The sequence below is a fragment of the Tachyglossus aculeatus genome, chromosome 17 (genome assembly GCF_015852505.1).
Source record: "Tachyglossus aculeatus isolate mTacAcu1 chromosome 17, mTacAcu1.pri, whole genome shotgun sequence".
Taxonomy (NCBI): Eukaryota; Metazoa; Chordata; class Mammalia; order Monotremata; family Tachyglossidae; genus Tachyglossus; species Tachyglossus aculeatus.
Window position 1 is genome coordinate 51,784,753 of NC_052082.1, and position 19,689 is coordinate 51,804,441.

Consider the following 19,689-nt stretch of genomic DNA (forward strand, 5'->3'; position numbering starts at 1 on the left):
ATGACTATGGTCTGGAAGCCATGTTCATGTGCATAGGAACCTGGGAAGGGAACATGGGGACTCTGGAGTAAGGGAGGGCGTCCCCTTCTCACCCCCAAGAGAAACACTCTACATCTGCAGGGCTTTGGATGGACTTCAACAAAATGAGGCCAAGGCTTCATTCCACCACACTGCATCCCCGGGTGGCGTCCATATGCCTGAAACCCACGGTGCCCACTCCAAATGCCCCTCCTCTGGGTGTGTTTGCCGGATGGAGTTCCAGAATTCCAGTGCAGTAGGGGGAGAAGAGGAGAGAACACGGTGGACAGACCCCCAGGGACCAAACCACATCTTCCTAGCCAACTATCCCGGGGCCTGGGTCCAGAGCCCCTGGCTGGCAGAGGCAGCAGCAGGGCAGTGACATGCACATTTATCCCAGCCCCGTGAAGAAGGAAGGGGCTCCTCAGTCCCGATATTTATTAGCTGTGTCAAGAATTAGTGAGAGTTCACTGACTGAATAACAACATGCCAAGAGCAGTTTTTCAACTGTGCTAATGCAATTAGGGGACAGGGGAAGGAAGGAGACATCCGGCTGTGGGGGGAGGGGACCCCTGGCTGCATCTGCCCCAGCCCCAAGCCACCTGCTCCCAAATTGGGATGGAGGCCTGGAAGGTGAGGAAAGCAGTGTTTCGGGAAAGCAAGCTCAGCAAGAAAGAAGAGCACAAGAGAGCACTCCTGACCCAGATTCTAATCCCAGTTCTGCCACTGGCCTGCTGGGTGACTTGGACAAATCACTTAACCTCTCTGAGCCTCAGTGTTCTCCTCTATAAGGTGAGGAGAAAAATACTGGGGTGAAAGAATTTGAGGGGAAAAAAAATCAAAGCACCCTACAAATTTGTGGAATTATTAAAGTATTATTATGAAGGCAAGCAGGGAGTGGGGGAACTCCCTACTCTACTACTCCCTCCTTCTGTGATGCCCATATGGGACAGGGACTGTGTCTGAACTGAATATCTTTCATCTATGCCAAAGCTTGGTATGCTGGTTGGCACATAGTATTACAAAACCACAGTTGTTATAATTATTATTATTATTATACCACTTGCCTTCCATCTTCCTATTACCACCCCTCAATCTCATCTATCCTGCCACCAACCCCTTGCCCACATTCCCGTCAGGCCTGGACTCCCTTCCCCTTCATATCTGATGATCCACCACTCCCCCACCTTCAAAATCATCTTAAAATCCCACTCCAAGAGGACTTTCCAGACTAAGCCCTTTATTTCTCTCCATCTATCTTCCCCTCTGCATCGACTATGTGCTTGGCTCTGCATCCCTTAAGCACTTTGATACTCACCCATGCTGCACAGCATTTCTGTACCTATCTTTATATTCTTCTATTTCCCCTATCTGGTGATTTATTTTAATGTTTGTCTCCCCCTGTAGACTAAATTTCTTTTTTATTTAAAAAAATGGTATTTGTTAAGAGCTTACTAGGTGCCAGGCACTGTACTAAGCACTGGAGTAGATACGAGCTAATCAGGTTGGACACACTGCATGTTCCACATGGGCCTTATGGCCCCACTTTACAGAAAAGGTAACTGAGGCACAGAGAAATTAAGTGACTCGCCAAAGGTCACACAACTTGCCAGGGAATTGGCCCAAGTGGCTTACACAGCATGACTCACCCTCTCGTCCCTGCCGAACTCGTGTTCCTCTGGAGAAGTGCTGGCTGACTGTCTCCCTGACACCAACTACCCTGGCCACCATCACTGTGACTTCCTGCTCTTCTCCACAGCTCCAACCCTGAGGCTCAGTCAGTCAGTCAATTATTGAGTGCTTACTGTGTGCAGAGCACTGTACTTAGCACTTGGGAGAGTACCATATGACAAAGCATAGACGGTGCCCGGATACTTTCAGCAGCCACCAAGTAGAAACACATTTTTCCCAGCCCTGGTGCCAAGAGCTGCAGAGTCAGGCAATGAGCTGGCATTCCAGCCACCTTCCCGGGCTCTCCCCAGGAGAAGATGGAGAGTGGGAAAGACAGAAGGAGGGAGAGGGAGAGAGCACGCACCAACCAGAGAGAAGCAGCACAGCCTAGTGGATAGAGCACAGGCCTGGAGTCAGAAGGACCTGGGTTCTAAGCCCAGCTCTGCCACTTGTCTGCTGCGTGACCTTGGGCAAATCACTTCACTTCTCTGGGCCTTCAGTTCCCTCATCTGTAAAATGGGCATTAAGACTGAGCCCCGTGTGGGACAGGGACTGTGTTCAACCTACCCCAGTGCTTAGTAAAGTGCCTGGCATATAGTAAATGCTTAACGAACAACATTTAAAAACAAAACCAAAGCCTTGTTCATACTCTCTGAGGACTCAAGAGGATTTCAAATGATGGTGTCTCCTTTCCCCATTTTATGTTTGGGGAGATCCAGGGAAATCCAGAGGAGCTGAAGCCAGAACACTGATTTACCCCTGCCAGAGGCAGATTTCCAGCAGATCACAAAACACCAACTCTTCCTGGCTGATGGAGCAACAGAGCCACCAGGTCCTTTGGGATACAACAATAAAACAAGCCTCTTATGCTTCTGACACTGCATTAGATTACAGACTCGTGGCTCCCATCTCAGGCAAGGCTGACAAAGCAAAAAACTTCCCCGATGAACCTGCCCTCTCGAGCTCCTGGAGCAAGACCTCCTACCTTTGCAATGGAGGGGAGCTCTCTTGCAATGGGTGCTGCTGGGCACAAGGGAAATGGGTGGGAGAGAGTGTGGATGGGTCCCTGCAACTCATCACCACTGAAGAAAAAATACCTCAAGCTCATGTTTGCTGGGGATAGGACACACCTTCTCCCTCTTAACCACTGGTGCTTGAACAATGCTCACCCAAGTGAGCAGGGGCATGAAAAGGTGTATTTTAATGGTCAAATCATGCAGAAGTTTCTCTCTCAAAGACCCACACTCATGGATGTCCCACCATCTTCAAACTGAAGCACAACTCAACATCAGAACCTGCTCTATGACCACACCATCTCCCGGCACCTTGAAGCAGGGCTGACACTCCCCAGTTTACAATGAAAAGGTCATAGTTCAAACAAAAAAACGAATCACCAGTCAGCCTGGACCATGGAAAGGCCCTAGAAAAGCCCAGGGGCAGAGAGCCTTTTCCTGCACTTAGACCAACCAGCCCACTCTCTTGAATGGGTTCAGATTCATTCATCGGCTTCTCAGCCCTTGCTCCTTTCCCAAACCAGAGCTTGTAATGTTAAGCATTAACTGTTCCTCAAACACATTGTAGAGTGCTTTTAATGTTTTTTTCTCTGGTCCCTTTCAGCTCCATTATTAACCTTCCAAAAGGAAAAAAGGATCAATCGCTTCTTTATTAAGTGCCCATCTGGCAGGATCCAAATTACCTCATCTAGTGCTTTCTGCAGAAGTTTTAAAAACAAAACAAAAAACAAATAAGATTTCTTTTTGAATCACCACAGTTGGATGGAGGAGTTGAGGTCACATTCTCATCCTCTGCTTACTCAGACTTGGCCCAAAGTATATCCCTGCTCCGGGAAAGGCTGCCCAGTGATTGCAATTAGAAGAAACTGCCACCATTTCCGGGCCACGAGATTTCTTGGCTTGAAAAAGTCCTAAGAGAAGCCCTACCATCTCATCATTATCATCAATATCAACAGCCCATCTTCCCAATTCTCAAGAAGCTTCAGTGACTGTCCATCCAACTCCGCATTAAACAGAACCTCCTTTCCATCAACCTTAAACACTCAAAGCAGCCCTCTCCCTCCTACCTTATTTCCCTGATCCCCTATTTCAACCCGGCATGCACACTTCACCCCTCTAATGCCAACCTGCTCACTGTACTTCAATCTTGCCTAACCCACTGCCAACTGCTTGCTCTCATCCTCCCTCTGGCCTTCGTATATGACAGACCACCCCTCTCCCCACCTTCAAAGCCTTATTCAAATCACATTTCCTCCAAGAGAATTCCCCCAAATTAGCCATCATTTCCCTTACTCCCTCCCACTTCTGCATCGCCTATGCACTTGGATCTGTACCTTACAAGCACTTGATATTCATGTCACCCTCAATCCCTCAGCAATTAAGTATATATTCATAATTTATTTTAATGTCTGTCTCCCCCTCAAGACTGTAAGCTCCTTGGGGACATGGACCGTGCCCACTAACACTGTTGCAGTGTGTTCTCCGAAATGCTTAATACAGTTCTCTGAATACAAAATGCACTCAATAAATACCATTGACTGAGCACCTACTGAGCGGTAGCATGACCTAGTGGGAAAGAGCAGAGGACTGGGAGTCAGAAGACCTGGGTTTTAATCTAGGATCCCTCACTTGTCTGCTTTGAAACCTTGAGGAGGCCCCTTAACTCCTGTGGGCTTCAGTTTCCTCACCTGTAAACACCTGTTGACCTTCTTCAGACTGTGAGCCTCATGTGGGACAGGGACTGTGTCTGATCTGATTGTACTGTATCTACCCCCACTCTTCTCACAGAACGTGGCATATTGTAAGCAGTTAAACACCATTACTATTAATACTGATGTGTGCACAATTTTTCAATAACGTGTGGGAGTGGGTGGGTGAGGGGGCTTCATTCTTGCAGAACCCTGGGCTAAGCACCTCACTCTGCAGCATTCAGCCATGGCCAATTCTTCCAACACTGATCCAGACGGACACACACATTCTCATTTCGTTGTACTTACCCTACCCAATTCCCCTTTTAAAAAAATGTCTTTGTTAAGCAATTACTATGTGTCAGGCACTATACTAAGTGCTGGGGTAGAGATAAGATAATCAGGTTGGACACAGTTCCTGTCCCACATGGGGCTCATAGTCTGAGTCGGAGGAAGGAGGATTCAATCCTCATTTTACAGATGAGGAAAGTGAGGCCCAGAGCAGTGAAGTGACTTGCCCAAGGTCACACTGCAGGGATATGGCAGAGCTGGGACTAGAACCCAGGTCCTCTGACTCCCAGGCTCCTGTTCTAACCATTAGACCACGGTGCTTCCTTTCATCTCGGGGTTCACAGAAGCATGAGGAGTCCTTCCCTGGCACGGTCTTGGGAGAGCCACAGTATCTGAAAAGGAGTTCAGGGGAGTGAGAAGCAGCAACATCTGCTTCCCCTCTGCAAAATCCCCTTCCCGCAGGGTCTTCCTTATGCTTTCCCTGCCCTGCTGGCTTGCTCTGGAGCTGTTCGTGGTGCCTGTTTGCTGATGTCAAGCCATCTGGCTGACACAGACACTGGTTGCTGTGCAGAGGGGAGGAATCTGGGTAAGCCACAGGCACGGCCCAGACAGATGGTTTTCCTCCACCAGAGAACTGCACGGATCCAGGGCTCCCGGCTCACAAAGCACCTCTTCCTTCTTGAAAGATTAAGTAGGGGGCACTGAGTGTCTAGGACCTTCGGCTCTCCTGCCCCTCTGTGGCCCACCCTCTCCCTCAAAGAGACCTGGGCTCCTGCTGGCAATGCATCCTGCTCCTAGCTGGACAAAGTTTAAGCCTATTAGCTGGCTGTACTAGAAACTCCCCCAGTGCTGGCACCGTTGTATTCTTCTAGCCAGGGCACCACCATTCAACCACATCTGCACCCAAATCCGAAGCTCTAGGCTTCTGGCCACAACCAGATCACCAATGACTTCAGGAAGCCACCCAATAAGAGGAGAGAAAGGATGATCACTTTTAGGATAAACTTTGGGGAGGGAACAGTTTCACCCACACGGGAGGCCAGGGTGTAATGGTCAGCCCGAGAGCATTCCCGATTCGGAGCTGTTGAGATCTGAAAGGACACTCACTCCACCTCTGCTCAACTATTCCCAAACGTTCGTTTAAATTCATCAGGTGCAGGCAGGGTGAGAGTGAGGAGACAAAGGAGGAATGGGAGTGGCAGCTGCCATAAATCTTCCTTCTGCAGACGTCCCCACCATACCATTGCCCACACGCTCAGCTGCCAGTAATCACCGACGGGTGCTGGCTCAGGGCTCCTGGAGGCCTGGAGCAGCCCTGAGCTCCGGCCTGCTGCCAGAGCCAGCCGGGAGGGGCAACCTCAACTGCCCCTAACTGATTAAAGGAGACGCTGAAGCCAGAAAGGTCTGAGCTTTCCCATCTGTAACAGGAAGTAGCCAAGAGAGACCAGGATGGGACCCCAGCCCCGCTCCCCACCCCTCTAGATGCAGGCCTGCCTGCGTGGGAAGCCTCAGACACAGCTGTCTCTGCAGGAAGGTGGGGGAAGGGCCCTACTGCAGGAACATGCACACGCGTGCGCGCACACAAATACCACAACACACTCGCAAAACGCCCACTGTATTTTTAGAGTTTTATTTCTGGCACACAAGGCTCTTCAGCTGACACATCACCCACCATCTTCCCACGCAAAACCCCTTGCCTGGGTTACACAGCTACTTCAGGGCAGGCACTGCTGGGACGGGCAGCCTGAGGACACCTGTCCTGTCTTCTGCGGCCCTGGGCGGGGGCGAGACCCATAACACTCGACCTCTCTAAGCCACTTCAAAATCCCTGGGGGTCGGGGGGAGATAGTGGGGAGGAAGGGCAGGGCAGAGGCAGAAGAGGGGCAGCAGTTCTAGAGGGGATGAGGACTGGGAGGGGGATATGCCTCAAAGAGCTCTAACTATCCAGAGAGCCACGATCTGGAGGCTTTTCAGCCCTGATGGGTGACTCTCAGGTCTCACCAGGGAGCCGGGATGAGCAGGTCTACAAGTCCAGTGCAGACAACTGTGGGGGCCACCGCCCCTGTCATTCCATGGAGTGGGAACCCAGGTCTGAGGGGATGTCTCGCTCCAATCGGAGGAGCCGTGAAAGTCTTAGACACCAGAACTGCCCCAGGTGAGAAGGCACAAACAGCTCAGGGAAGGTCCAGGGGGTGGGGGCAAGTCAAGAAAGTGGCGTGGTCTACTGAGTACAGTTTAGGCCTGGGAGTCAGAGGATGTGAGTTCTAATTCCAGCTCTGCTAAACGTCTGCTGTGTGACCTTGAGCAAGTCATTAACTTCTCTGTGCCTCAGTTACCTCATCTGTAAAATGGGGACTACGACTGTGAGCCCCGTGTGGGACAAGGACTGTGTCCAACCTGATTAACAAGCGGTTAGAACAGTGCTTGGCACATAGCCCTTAATACCACAAATATCATTATTATAATTATCGTTAATAAGGATCCCCCTTCAGTTCCCCTCCCCAAACTGGGACGGAAGCAGCTGAAAGGGAAAAGGGGCTGGTGCCCATCACACCATGCAACAGAAGGCTGAGCTACTGCAACACAATGGCGGCCTCTCCTCTAACACCAGCATCCCCCCTTCACATACCCCTTTCTCTTTCCCGCTCCTGCAATTTCCAACTCTACTTCTCTGGAGTTAACTGACCTAGATGGGAACCAACCCACTCAGCCCCTGCTTCCCATCCCTCTGTCCCAGGGCCCAGGCCACCCTCTCTGAACTAAGATGCACTGGGCATTTGCCAGACCGTGCTTGGCTGCTCAGCCACAGAGAACCAGCTGGCTGGAGACTGGCCTGAGAACTGGTCACAGCAACCACCTGTGTCACTGGGGAAGTGGAGGGAAAAGGGGGGGGAATCAGAGCAAAGAAAAGGGGAGGAGAGGATGAATGGAGGAGGCGGTAAGAGAAAGAAGCAGAAAATAGCAGTGTGGCCTAGAGGAAATAGCATGGGCGTCAGAGGACCTGGTTCTAATCCCAGCCCAGCCACCAACCTGCAATGTGATTCTGGGCTGGTCATAATTTCTCTGTATCTCAGTTTCCTCATTTATAAAATGGGGCCTCAATACCTCTCTCCCTTCCCCTTAGTCAGTGAGCCCCACGTGGGACAGAGACTGTGTCTGACCTGACTGTTTTGTATCTATCCCAGTGCTAAGTACAGTAATTGTCACAGAGTAAGTGCTTAACAAATATCACAATTATTTTTCTATTATTAAGTTGGAATTGATCCCAAACCCTGCCACTTCTTTCAAAACACTTTTCTCTAAGGAAATCAGATTGCTTTGTGGATTTTATCAAATTATCGCATCAAATTGGGAAAGGGGCAGGAGTAAATGAAGGAAAAGGGAGGTTAAGTGATTGGCCCAAGATCATACAACACACCAGCGGCAGTCAGTGTTTTCACTCTCAGTTTGGCATTCCACCCCCTCACCAGGCTGCCTCTGCCTTGGGTTTGGGAGCACGGGCCTGGGAGTCAGAAGACCTGAGTTCTAATCCTGCCTCTGCCACTTGTCTGCTGTGTGACCTTGGGCAAGTCACTTAACTGCTCTGTGCCTCAGTTTCCTCATCTGTAAAATGGAGATTCAAGTCCTGTTCTCCCTCCTAAGACTTCGAGCTCCTTGTGAGACGGGGACTATGTTCGACCTGATTACCTTGTATCTACCCCAACATTTAGTAGAGTGCTTGGTCCACAGTAAGTGTATAAGAAATACCACAGTTATTAAGATCCTCATTACAAAGTAAGCAGTCAATAAATATTGATTTATATTTATTGATTTATATTGACCGATTAGGATGTACTGAATAAATAATAATAATAATAATAATGATGATGATGGTATTTGCAAAGAGCCTACTATGAGTCAAGCACTGTTCTAAGTGCTCGGAGAGCTATAAGCTAATCAGGTTGGACACAGTCCATGTCCCACATGGAGCTCACAGCATTAAACCTCATTTTACAGATGAGGTAACTGAGGCACAGAGAAGTGAAGAGACTTGCTCAAGGTCATACAGTTGACAAGTGATGGAGCCAGGATTAGAACCCAAGTTCTTCTGACACGCAGGCCCATGCTCTATCCACGCAGCTTCTCTACCCACGCAGCTTCTCTACCCACTAGGTGTCATGAACCAGGCTAAGGGATTGGGAAGTACTAACCAAGTTCCTGCCTATAAGTACTTTCAACTCTAGCAGGGGCAATAGGCTAAAAAGTATTTTGAAATAGAATAAGTATCTGAATGTACAACTGAATAAGCCAATGCATACAGGTGCGAAGGAGAGATACAAGTACTTGAGTACCACAAACCAGCTGACTTCCAGATGGGAGAGCCCCCAGTCTGGTGAGCAAGGGATTCTCTGGGCCAAAGCCCAGCCCTGCCACACACCACCAGCCCCGCACACCACAAGCTGGCTCAGGCTTCAAAGTGGACTGTGGGCCTTTGCTCGGAAACCTTAACCCCTGAAACACACAGCAGCCTTCTGGATATCCCACAAACATCTCCTTTACCTTCCTCTAGTGCCTATTATCATGCAGTGGGCAATGGGAAGAAATGGGACAGGGAGGCTGACAAGCTTATACTATACAACACAAACAATCGAGAAGGCGTAAATGAGACGGATTTGTATCGGGGACTCAACTAAGATACAGGCAGCTACTGGTGGCCCCTCCACCTGGGCCTGGGCAGTGGGGTTCCCACCCTCTTTTCACTTCTGTAGTTCCAAGCTGCTGCAGGTAAGGTCACCTGCAAAAATTCTACTTGCCGAAGCAATCATTCGTGACAGCAAAGCCCAGGCAGGTCTGTCCTGGGAGCTACGGTCCTGCAATCTGCTGGGGTCAGTGGGCACATCTTCGAAACAAGATGGAGGGGAGGTGCTTAGAGCCATCCCTGGACTTGGAGGTGCCTGGCATCTGTTTCACACACTGGTCAATGATCCCAACCCTGACCGGCTCAGAGAATTGGAAAAAAAAATTCTCAGCTAACCACACAAAATTGGGCCTGTTGGGATAGGGATACCCCATTTTGTTTAGTTTTGTGACCTCTCCTGTAGACTGTAAGCTCCTTGTAGGCAACGAGCATGTCTACCAATTCTGTAGGATTTTACTCCGCACAAAGTAAGCTCCTTGTAGGCAGGGAGCATGTCTACAAATTCTGTAGTATTTTACTCCTCACAAAGTACTCAATAAATTCCACTGATTGATTGGTAAATCCAAAGTAGCCTGGGGCCCTATTAATTCAGATAATTAGTTTTCTGATGGGTCCATTTTTGACCTTGTCATTGCTGTGCTATAGCATTCTCTTCTCCACTGTACAGCTAGTGGATTCCACTCCCTGAGAACTGGCATGTAGCTATGAGGGGACCCAAAAGGTTCTTCTAGGGGTCACTTACAAGGCAATGGGGAGGGGGTCAAAGACAACCTGAACTCACAAAAGCTCCTGTTTAACTCTCCACCCAAACAGTTCACCAATAACCCCCTTCAAACCCAGCTCTCCCCCATCCCTCCTTCCCAAACCCCTTCCCCCAGCAGCAGCTCATGAAAGTGGATCTGAAACCACAGCCTGTTCCAAAGGCCTCTTGATCAAACAGAGCCTGTTTGAGGCTTTGCCGAGCAGTCGGCAAAGGCCCACCAAGTGGCAGAATGGGAGGAAATGTGTCTGCACTCAGGTAGGTGGCAGAGGGGGGATCTTCCAGTGCCTTGAAACAACTTGTGTCTTCCGTTCCCTGGGACAAGAGACCATTATGGAACATCCCAGGGATCGGTCTGGGCTGCACTCAAATCGCCGAACTCAGACCTAGTCAAAAGGTCCTCCAGTATATTCTGGAGCTTGAGACAGCTTCCTGTAGTGGGTCCCCCCCAACCAACTTAAGGGGTTGGAGTGTAGGGGGGCAAGAGCCCCTACTCAGACCTCACTGAATTCAAAGACCCCAATTGACTTCCACATTCAGGATTTGAAAAAGTCCAACCTGAGGGATGTCCAGCCTGCTGTCCCCCACCATACCCTCCCACTGCCCTAAAGTGGCCACTAAACAGAGCTCACGAACGCCATTTGGAACATGTGACATCACATGTGTTACGCTGTGCCCACAGAGAAATCCAATTACATGATAGATGCTACTTTGCAAAAGAATGCCAAACCTAGATTGTTTCTCTAGTAGTCTCTCTATATGGAGCCCCGTCCCCACAACTCCCTCCGGAGCCACTGTGTTCACCGCTAAGTCCCCGTGAACACGGGCGCCACTTCAGAGCCACAGACCTTGGTGACAGGAGCCGAGGGGAAGGGGCTTACTGCCATGTCCATTATAGGACAGAGAAACAGACCAGCTGAAACCCAGATGAATGGTCACCCTAACCCTCTCCCACATTCACCCCCAGAGTTTCCCGAGGAGAAACAAGGGGAGTCGAGGGTTTGCAGTCCATTAGTAACCAGTGCTGGAGTATGTGTACTGACCTATAACTTCAAGTTGTTCCTTCTCTCAACTCTAATAATAATGTTCTCCCACAGGATTCCCTGAGCCCAACCCAGTCCTCTGCAAGTCCTGGCTTTTACTGAAGGTTCAAAGGCAGGAATCCCGGGGAATGTTTAACAATCTTGTGACTTTTTCACGAGACACACACAGAAGGAGTTTTAAATGTATGTGAATTCCAGTTAAATTTAAGCACAAGTATAAATACATAATCAATTATGCTCCATATATAAAGCTATATACAGGTATGTGGATGAGAGCAATTAGGTAAGCATAAACATGGAAAATCTATATTATATACACACAGACCGGCTAAATAAACCTATGTAGAGAGCCTTTTTTAAACACCCAGGCACTTCCAACTCCAAGGATAAACAGCCCCCACTTAATCTATTCTTAGACCAGCAAGGGACAGGACAGTAAACCATTCCCATCAAGGGAGGAGTTCTTCCCAAGCCAGGCCCTCATCCTGAGGAAATGCCCAAGGCTAAATAAAGATTCCCCTAGTTCCGGTGGGGAAGGTGGGGGGCCTGCCTAGAAAAATTCGGTCTGAATAAATTAACTACTTGATTCTGTTGACTCAGGCCACCTCAGTTTATATTAGAATTAATCCACAGTGAATTGAAATTAAAAGGCACAATACAAAATGCTTACCTAGGCAGAGTGAGGGTTTACTCAGCCCATTAGCTTGATCAAATGTACCTAGTAAATTTTCATTTGTCAATACTGCTCAGAGTCTACAGTTTATTTACAGCAGGCTCAATAGCATTAAACCCTCTAAGAATCTCCTTTTTATTTAACCATTCTATTTGCTCTCCTCTCTGAGGCCCCTGCCCTCACAACTCACCCTGTGTTCTATTCTATTTATTATATTTTGTTAGTATGTTTGGTTTTGTTCTCTGTCTCCCCCTTCTAGACTGTGACCCCACTGTTGGGTAGGGACTGTCTCTATATGTTGCCAGCTTGTACTTCCCAAGCGCTTAGTACAGTGCTCTGCACACAGTAAGCGCTCAATAAATACAATTGATTGATTGACTGAAGCACGCAGCCAACTCAGATAGACATGGGCTTCTGTCTGAGCCGTGCCAGCGATGATCAACTACTTGGTTTTATACTGGGCAGTCTCTAGTTTTCAGCTGGTCTATACCTTGTCTCATTTAAGGGGTGGGTGGCAGGGGAAGAGAATCAGCTGTTTTGAGAGGAATGAGGAGAGTAAGCTGGAATCTGCTGGGAGAAGAGTGGGTATGTGGAAGAGAGCTAACTGAGTCCCTTGAAAGGTAATGGTTCTTCACGGACCAAAGCCACAGAGGGCAAATTTTGCATCAGATTGGGCTTACCTGCTGCCATCTGCATGTATCCAGCCAGCGTGCAGACCCTCCTCTCGCACAGGCCACCGGGAAGGAGCACTGTAACAATCGCCAGCAGAGAGCTGATGGCCAAAAGGACGCAACCTCCAGAGCACAACACGGCACTAGTCTGCAGGGACAGAGGGACGGCAGAGGTTAGTATGAGGCTCAGGAAAATTATCATCCTAAACCAAGCTCTAGCAACCCCACTGGGTTGCAAGTTGAATCTAGAGTATTTATTGAGCACTTTATTCTACACAGGGCCCTGTACTAAGTTCTGCAGAGGAGCAGCAATGCCTAGTGGCAAGACCAATGGGCTTAGAAGTCAGAGGACTTGGGTTCTATTCCCGACTCTACTGGGTGACCTTGAGGCAAAGAGAAGTTATGACATGCTCAGTTTTCTCATCTGCAAACTGGGGATTAAATTCATTCAATCGTATTTAAAGAGAAGCAGCGTAGCTCAGTGGAAACAGCACGGGCTTTGGAGTCAGAGGTCATGGGTTCAAATCCCAGATCTGCCACATGTCTGCTGTGTGACCTTGGGCAAGTCACTTAACTTCTCTGAGCCTCAGTTACCTCATTTTGAGGAAGCAGCGTGGCTCAGTGGTAAGAGCACGGGCTTTGGAGCCCGAGGGCATGGGTTCGAATCCTGGCTCTGCCACATCAGCTGTGTGACCTTGGGCAAGTCACTTAACTTCTCTGAGCCTCAGTTACCTCATCTGTAAAATGGGGATTGACTGTGAGCCCCACGTGGAACAACCTGATCGCCTTATATTCCCCCAGCGCTCAGAACAGTACTTTGCACATAGTAAGCGCTTAACAAATGCCATTATTATTATTATTATTATTTAAATCCTACTCCTTCCTCCCTAGACTGTGAGCCCATGTGGGTCAAGGACTATGTCCAATGTGACTGTCTTGTACCTACCCCAGCACTTAGTATAATGCTTGCCACATAATAAACACTCAACAAATAAGATGATTATTATTAGCAGACACAAGTGCTTAGACTGAGAGCCCTGTTTGGGACAGGGACCACGTCTAACCTGATTATCTTGTAGCTGCCCCAGTGCTTGGTACATTGCTTGACACATAGTAGAGTAAGTGCTTAACAAATACCACAAGCATTGTTACTACTACTCTTCTAATAATAATAATAACAATAATGAGCACTCCAGTACTGTCAGCTACTAAGATAATTTGGCTGCAGGTATTTATTGCTGGCAAATTTAGTGTCCCAGAGGGAATGATCAATATTCTGACCAGCCCGCAACAGTTACGTCTTTATTCTTTTAGTCTATTACTCTCCTTATCTGTAATTATTTTAATATCTGCCTCCCTATGTAGACTGTAAGCACCTTGTCGGACAGGATCACATCTACCAACTACTACTGTATTGCACATTCCTAAGTGATTAGTACAGTGCTCTGCACACCGTAAGAATTCCACTGATTGATTGAGTACTGCCCTCAAGAAACTTACAATATGGTTAGGGATGCAAACACTAAAATAAATTACAGGTAGAGGGAATCAGTCAATTAATCAATGGTATTTTGAGCATTTACTGTGTGCCAAGCACAGTACTAAGTGCTTGGGTGTGCTTACTGTGTGCAGTGTACTCTACTAAGCATTTGGGAGAGTAGAGAAGCAGTGTGGTTCAGTGGAAAGAGTCCGGGCTTTGGAGTCAGAGATCATGGGTTCAAATCCTGGCTCTGTCAATTGTCAGCTGTGTGACTTTGGGCAAGTCACTTAACTTTTCTGTGCCTCAGTTCCCTCATCTGTAAAGTGAGGATTAATACTGTGAGCCCTCCGTGGGACAACCTGATCACCGTGTTACCTCCCCAGCACTTAGAAATATGCTTTGCACATAGTAAGCACTTAATAAAATAAAATAAAAAGCACTGTGACTCATTCTCGCCTGTCCCGCTGTCGACCCCTGGCCCACATCCTCCCCCTGGCCTGGAATGCCCTCCCTCCGCACATCCGCCAAGCTAGCTCTCTTCCTCCCTTCAAAGCCCTACTGAGAGCTCACCTCCTCCAGGAGGCCTTCCCAGACTGAGCCCCCTCCTTCCTTTCCCCCTCCTCCCCCTCCCCATCCCCCCCGTACCTGTATATATGTTTGTACATATTTATTACTCTATTTTACTTGTACATATTTACTACTCTGTTTTATTTTGTTAATATGTTTTGTTGTCTGTCTCCCCCTTCTAGACTGTAAGCCCGCTGTTAGGTAGGGACCGTTTCTATATGTTGCCAAATTGTACTTCCCAAGCGCTTAGTACAGTGCTCTGCACACAGTAAGCGCTCAATAAATACGATTGAATGAATGAATGAATGTGATTGTAGAAGAGCTTTCAAGAGGGAAAAGTGGTGGTTGGGCAGACATGAAGAAGAGGGAGTTGTGGGCAAGAGGAAGGGTGTGAACAAGAGGTTGATGCATATCTCCTAATTCTGCTGTATTGTTCTCTCCCAAGTGCTTAGTACAGTGCTCTGCACATAGATACCACAGAGAGAGAGAGAGAGAGAAAGAGAGAGAGAGAGACAGAGGCCCAGTAAGTAAGTTGGCATTAGAGTAGTGAAGTGTGCGGGCTGGGTTGTAGTGGGAGATGGGTGATGCGGAGAGGGATGGGCAATCACTGGATAAGTTGCTTGAGTTTCCCGGGGTGGCAACAAGGCTTGCAACTAGAAACCGTGGCCAAAAAAAGCCCAAGGAAGCAGCACTTTTCCGCACACTTCATGTTCTCAGATCCTTCACCCTGCAGCCTAGAGGCTGGTACTGGAGTCAGCAGACGGAGAGAACCTCAAACGACAGGATCGGAGCAAAAGACCAATCCAAAGGGCCAAGCCTCCCCATCCTGAGTCTGCTAATGCCTGCTGGAGCCTGGGCGGGATCACTGTGCCTTAACAGAGACTCTCTTTAGTATTTACGGTGCCCTTGAAGTCGGAGTGCAGGCTCCGGCTGGATCCTGGAGAACCAACCAACTCTTTGAGGCTCTCTGCCCACCAGCTAATGGCTCCCAGCCAGGTTTCACCCCCCAACCCACCACCACAGGGCCCCCGCCCCCCCCCCCCCCCGACTAACCCTCCAACCACCTTTCCAAAACTAACCCTAACCCCACCCTCCCTTACCCAGTGCACTCTGCAGCGATGCCTGCCGTGGCAGCACGCTTGGCCGGCATCAGCCAGAGGATGAAAATAAGGCAGCACAAACAGCCAATTCCATGTGTATTTCCCCTCCCTCCCCAATCACACGTCATGGTGTCCTCAAACTTGAAGACGATCCGATACTATGGCCAACGCAATTTGCTTGTATCCCCACCAATGCTTAGTATAGTGCCTGGCACATAGAAAAGAGCTTAAAAAATACCACAATTATTACTGTTGTTGTTATTAGCAGCTTTCAAGATCAGTGCATTTGGACTACAGGTTAGTTTCTAAGTGACTTTAATATACCCTATGAGGCTCAGGAAGTTAAGTAATGAGATGGAAACTAGGGAACAATGAGTTCCCATCCCAGCTCTCTTACAATTCAGTGTGACCTTGGCCACATTACTAAGCCTCTCTGTGTATCACTTCAAAAAAGAGCAAAAGTATGAACCCCAGGGTTGCTGATGATGATGATGAACATTTAGAAACTGCTAATGCAGACCCAGCTTGAAGACCTGATAACCTTCACACTGTGAGCCTCATGCGGGACAGGGACGGCGTCTGTCTAATTTGTATCTACCCCAGTGCTCAGTACAGTGCTTGACCCATAGTAAGTGCTTAGCAAATATAATAAAAATAGTAATAATAATAACAACAATAACCCCCTTCAGGACTTAAGAAGCACTTCCCAAGGAAAAAAGTGCCCAGCTCAGTCTCAGGGAGGATAGAAATGAGACTGTTATTTATAGCTGGGGCTCTCTGGCTCAGGCCCCATGTCTCCCCAAAGAACTGAGGGCTCTTTCACCAGTTGCTTCCCCAAACTCCAAACATTCAGCTCTGTCTCTGAAGTCCAAATCATCTCCCTGTCAGTACGTATTCTTCTCTGCCCGGACCGAGAGTGATAAGGGCCAATGATAAAACAAATTGTCTTTCTGTCTGATGTTACAGCCTCCTTCTCCCCACAGAGGTTTCAACATTTATTCCATCCTGAATAAATTAGAAGCAGGATTCTGAAGTACCAGCCCCCTCCACCCCATGCCAAGTTGCTGAGGTTGGCGGTTAAATCTCTGGCCCACCTTTCACTGTCACTCAGTTTCCAAGTCCCTGGGGTTATTAGCATTCAGGCAGTGGTGATAATAGCAAATGTTTTACATGCATGAAGAGAGAATGCAACTAATATAAGTGCCATTAGATGACTAGAACGTGTGTCAGTGCCTCAACTGATGGAAGAAAATGTATTGGGCTCTGGCATCTGGGCCCAAAAGCTGTTCAATTAAAACACACTCCATGGCAGATACCAGCTTCCCACCACCCTCCAAATGGGAGTACAGTCTGCAGAGGGGATAATTTTGGCCTCACTTCTACTCTGAGGAGAAATCTATCTGCTGGATCTGAGGCCCTTCCCCTTTAAACTGCTGTGCCCAATCCACTTGGGCTCTACAGCCTTGCTTATCTAGGGCCCAGTCAGAATGACTTTACTTTCCTTTTTAACTTTATCTTGAGCTTCTGAATTTTCTCCTTCCCTTCCAGTCACCATTGCTCCTAAATTATTTCCTCTCCTTGCAATGTTCCCCATTCTTATTATGGCGGTTGTTATGGTATTAATTAAGCACTTCAGGTGACAAGCACTGGACTCAACACTGCGGGAACCATAAGATAATCAGAGCCCCATCTCACTGTTGACCCTGCCATTCGCCTCTCCCCATTCCAATCTCTACTCGGGCCTCAAAACCCACCTCTGCTAGACCTTCTGCCCTAAAGCCCACTGAAGTGGCTGAAACCAATATCATTTCACTTTTGTTTTTCCTATCCGATGACTGCCTTCTCATTGGAATTTATGTCTCACAGGCCATGATTCTGCCGCTTCTGCAGAATTGGCTCCTGCAACCCCTGGCCACATCTGTCTCCTTCCGTTACCCCCATGGTTATGGGGTCCAAGGCGGAATTGCTTTCTGGGGAGCTTTAGGGATGTAGAGGGGGAAATTGGTGAATCAAGAGGGAAACCTAAGGGCGCTGAGTCCCTGCCAAGTCCTTCAGGGCCCAGCCTGGCACCCAGGCAGACTGCTGTGCTTAGACGTTGGAGACGCGACCAAAGGCCAGCCATCAGAGCCTTTCCTTTAAAGGCAAACGGGGCTCCTGGATGCAGGATGAGGTCAGGTGACCAGGCCTGAATACTGCTTGCTGCTCCAGAAGAAAATCTGAGAGAATCAGGACAATAACTCTGGTTTCCTTAGAGTCCTCCAGAAACAAGACAATACTGCTGTAATGGGCTGGCTGGCTGGTCATCGAAGACCAGGAACAATTTGGGAAAAGCAGAACAGAGGGGATTAAGAATCTGACAAGTTAAATAACCCACCACAGGTGCCTGGCTGGTAATCAGGCCAGGTTTCCCCAAGCTGACTCGCACAAGAATCCGGTGCAGGGACGGCTTGCATTTCTGGGTCTGGCCCCAATCCTTGAGAAGGAGGGACAATCTGCCATTCCCCAGAGAAAACTTTGGGACCCTAGGACAAGTGATGGGGGGAGGGAACAGGTCCCTTAACAGAGACAACCAATCACCTCATATGGGAGATCCTGAAACCAGCTGCCTTTGTCGGAGACCACCCAGGCTCCCCTCCCCAGGGCACCAATCCTGAGCATCTGTGTTATTCTGTGACATCACAAGCAGGCAAGCCCACACATACAAGAGCAATACAGATGCTAACCTCTCCCCTGGCCAATCTGCTCAGAGTGACCTTTGCTTCCCATCTGTTTCCTTGTAGGGGTTAAACACAGATCCCAAGTAGCAGCTCTTCTGACTAGTTGAACTAGTCAGACTCAATTCTTCCTTCAACCCCTTTGAGCCCTGATTCCCCTTTCCCCCCTCCAACCAGGCCCAAGCAAAGAGCTCCCAAGACAGGCTCTGGCTATCCCCTTCAGTCCAAGTCTCACTTTGTTAAATAGCCTGGCTAATATCTTATTTTTACAGATAGAAGCTGCTGTGAATTACTCTGCGCAGATGAGGAAACTGAGGCCTAAATGAGAACATAGATAAACTATGATCCAAAAGCAACTTGGGAAGAATTGAAGCCCCCAACTCAGAGCCCTTGAGTTTTCACTCTAGTCACGATTTTTTGCCCACAAAATCAATCATTCAGTGGTATTTATTGAGCACTTACTATGTGCAGCACACTGTTCTGAGCACTTGGGAGAATACAATACAACAGAATTAGCAGATATGTTCCCTTCCCATACGAGCTAATAGTCTAGAAGGGAAGAAAAACTACAAGAAAGGGTAAATCACCATTGCTGACAATCTCTTTTGAGCACCTATTTTGTGCAGAGAATTTCTGAGAGAAAATGTGCAAGAAGTTTACGGTATAGTTCCTGCTCTCAAGGAAAACTTACAATCTAATGAGAGGATGAAACAGAAGAAACCAAAATCCCTAAACACTCAATTAGACATAAAGGTCCACATGTCAAGGTATAGAAAGTAATATGAGAGCAAATTACCCAAATATACACACAATATTTACTGAGACATAAGTACAGGCAAAGTCAATGTTAAAACTACCCCATGATACATCCAATCCAGTGATTCACCCTGCATTTTTTGATACTTCGATATTTTCCCCAGTTACAAACCACCCCAGTGATACAGCCTATATTGTTGATGTCTTTCCTCCAAGCATATGTACAAGCTGCCTTCAGCAAGTCTAATGATATTTATCATCCAGTAAATAGCCCATAAAGGCATTTCATGGTGCCTTTCCAAAGGTTCTGAAACAGATCCTAATGTATGAAATATAAGTTTATGGGCAAACATACCCCATGATACAACCATGGTCTCAAGGATCAAAACTGGTTGTACTGTGGAGTATGCCTCAACTGATTTACTTAAGTGAATGGCATGACCAGAGTTGAGTGAGGATGCGGATTTAATCTGGGAAGGCTTCATGGAGGTGGAAGCTTTTTCATAGAACCTTAGAGGAGAGGGACCCATCATTTAGCAAAGTAGTAAGACCAGGGCTTCCAGATT

General features: G+C 48.1%; 1 protein-coding gene across 1 annotated transcript in view; it reads right to left on the minus strand.

Annotated features, from left to right (window-relative positions):
• TMEM211 (transmembrane protein 211) overlaps positions 1 to 19,689 on the minus strand; it is a 101,077-nt gene that overhangs the window by 53,271 nt on the left and 28,117 nt on the right. The window contains exon 2 of the mRNA XM_038759305.1: positions 12,516 to 12,654. Within this exon, the coding sequence (XP_038615233.1) occupies positions 12,516 to 12,654 (139 nt within the window). The remainder of the gene's footprint in view (positions 1 to 12,515; positions 12,655 to 19,689) is intronic.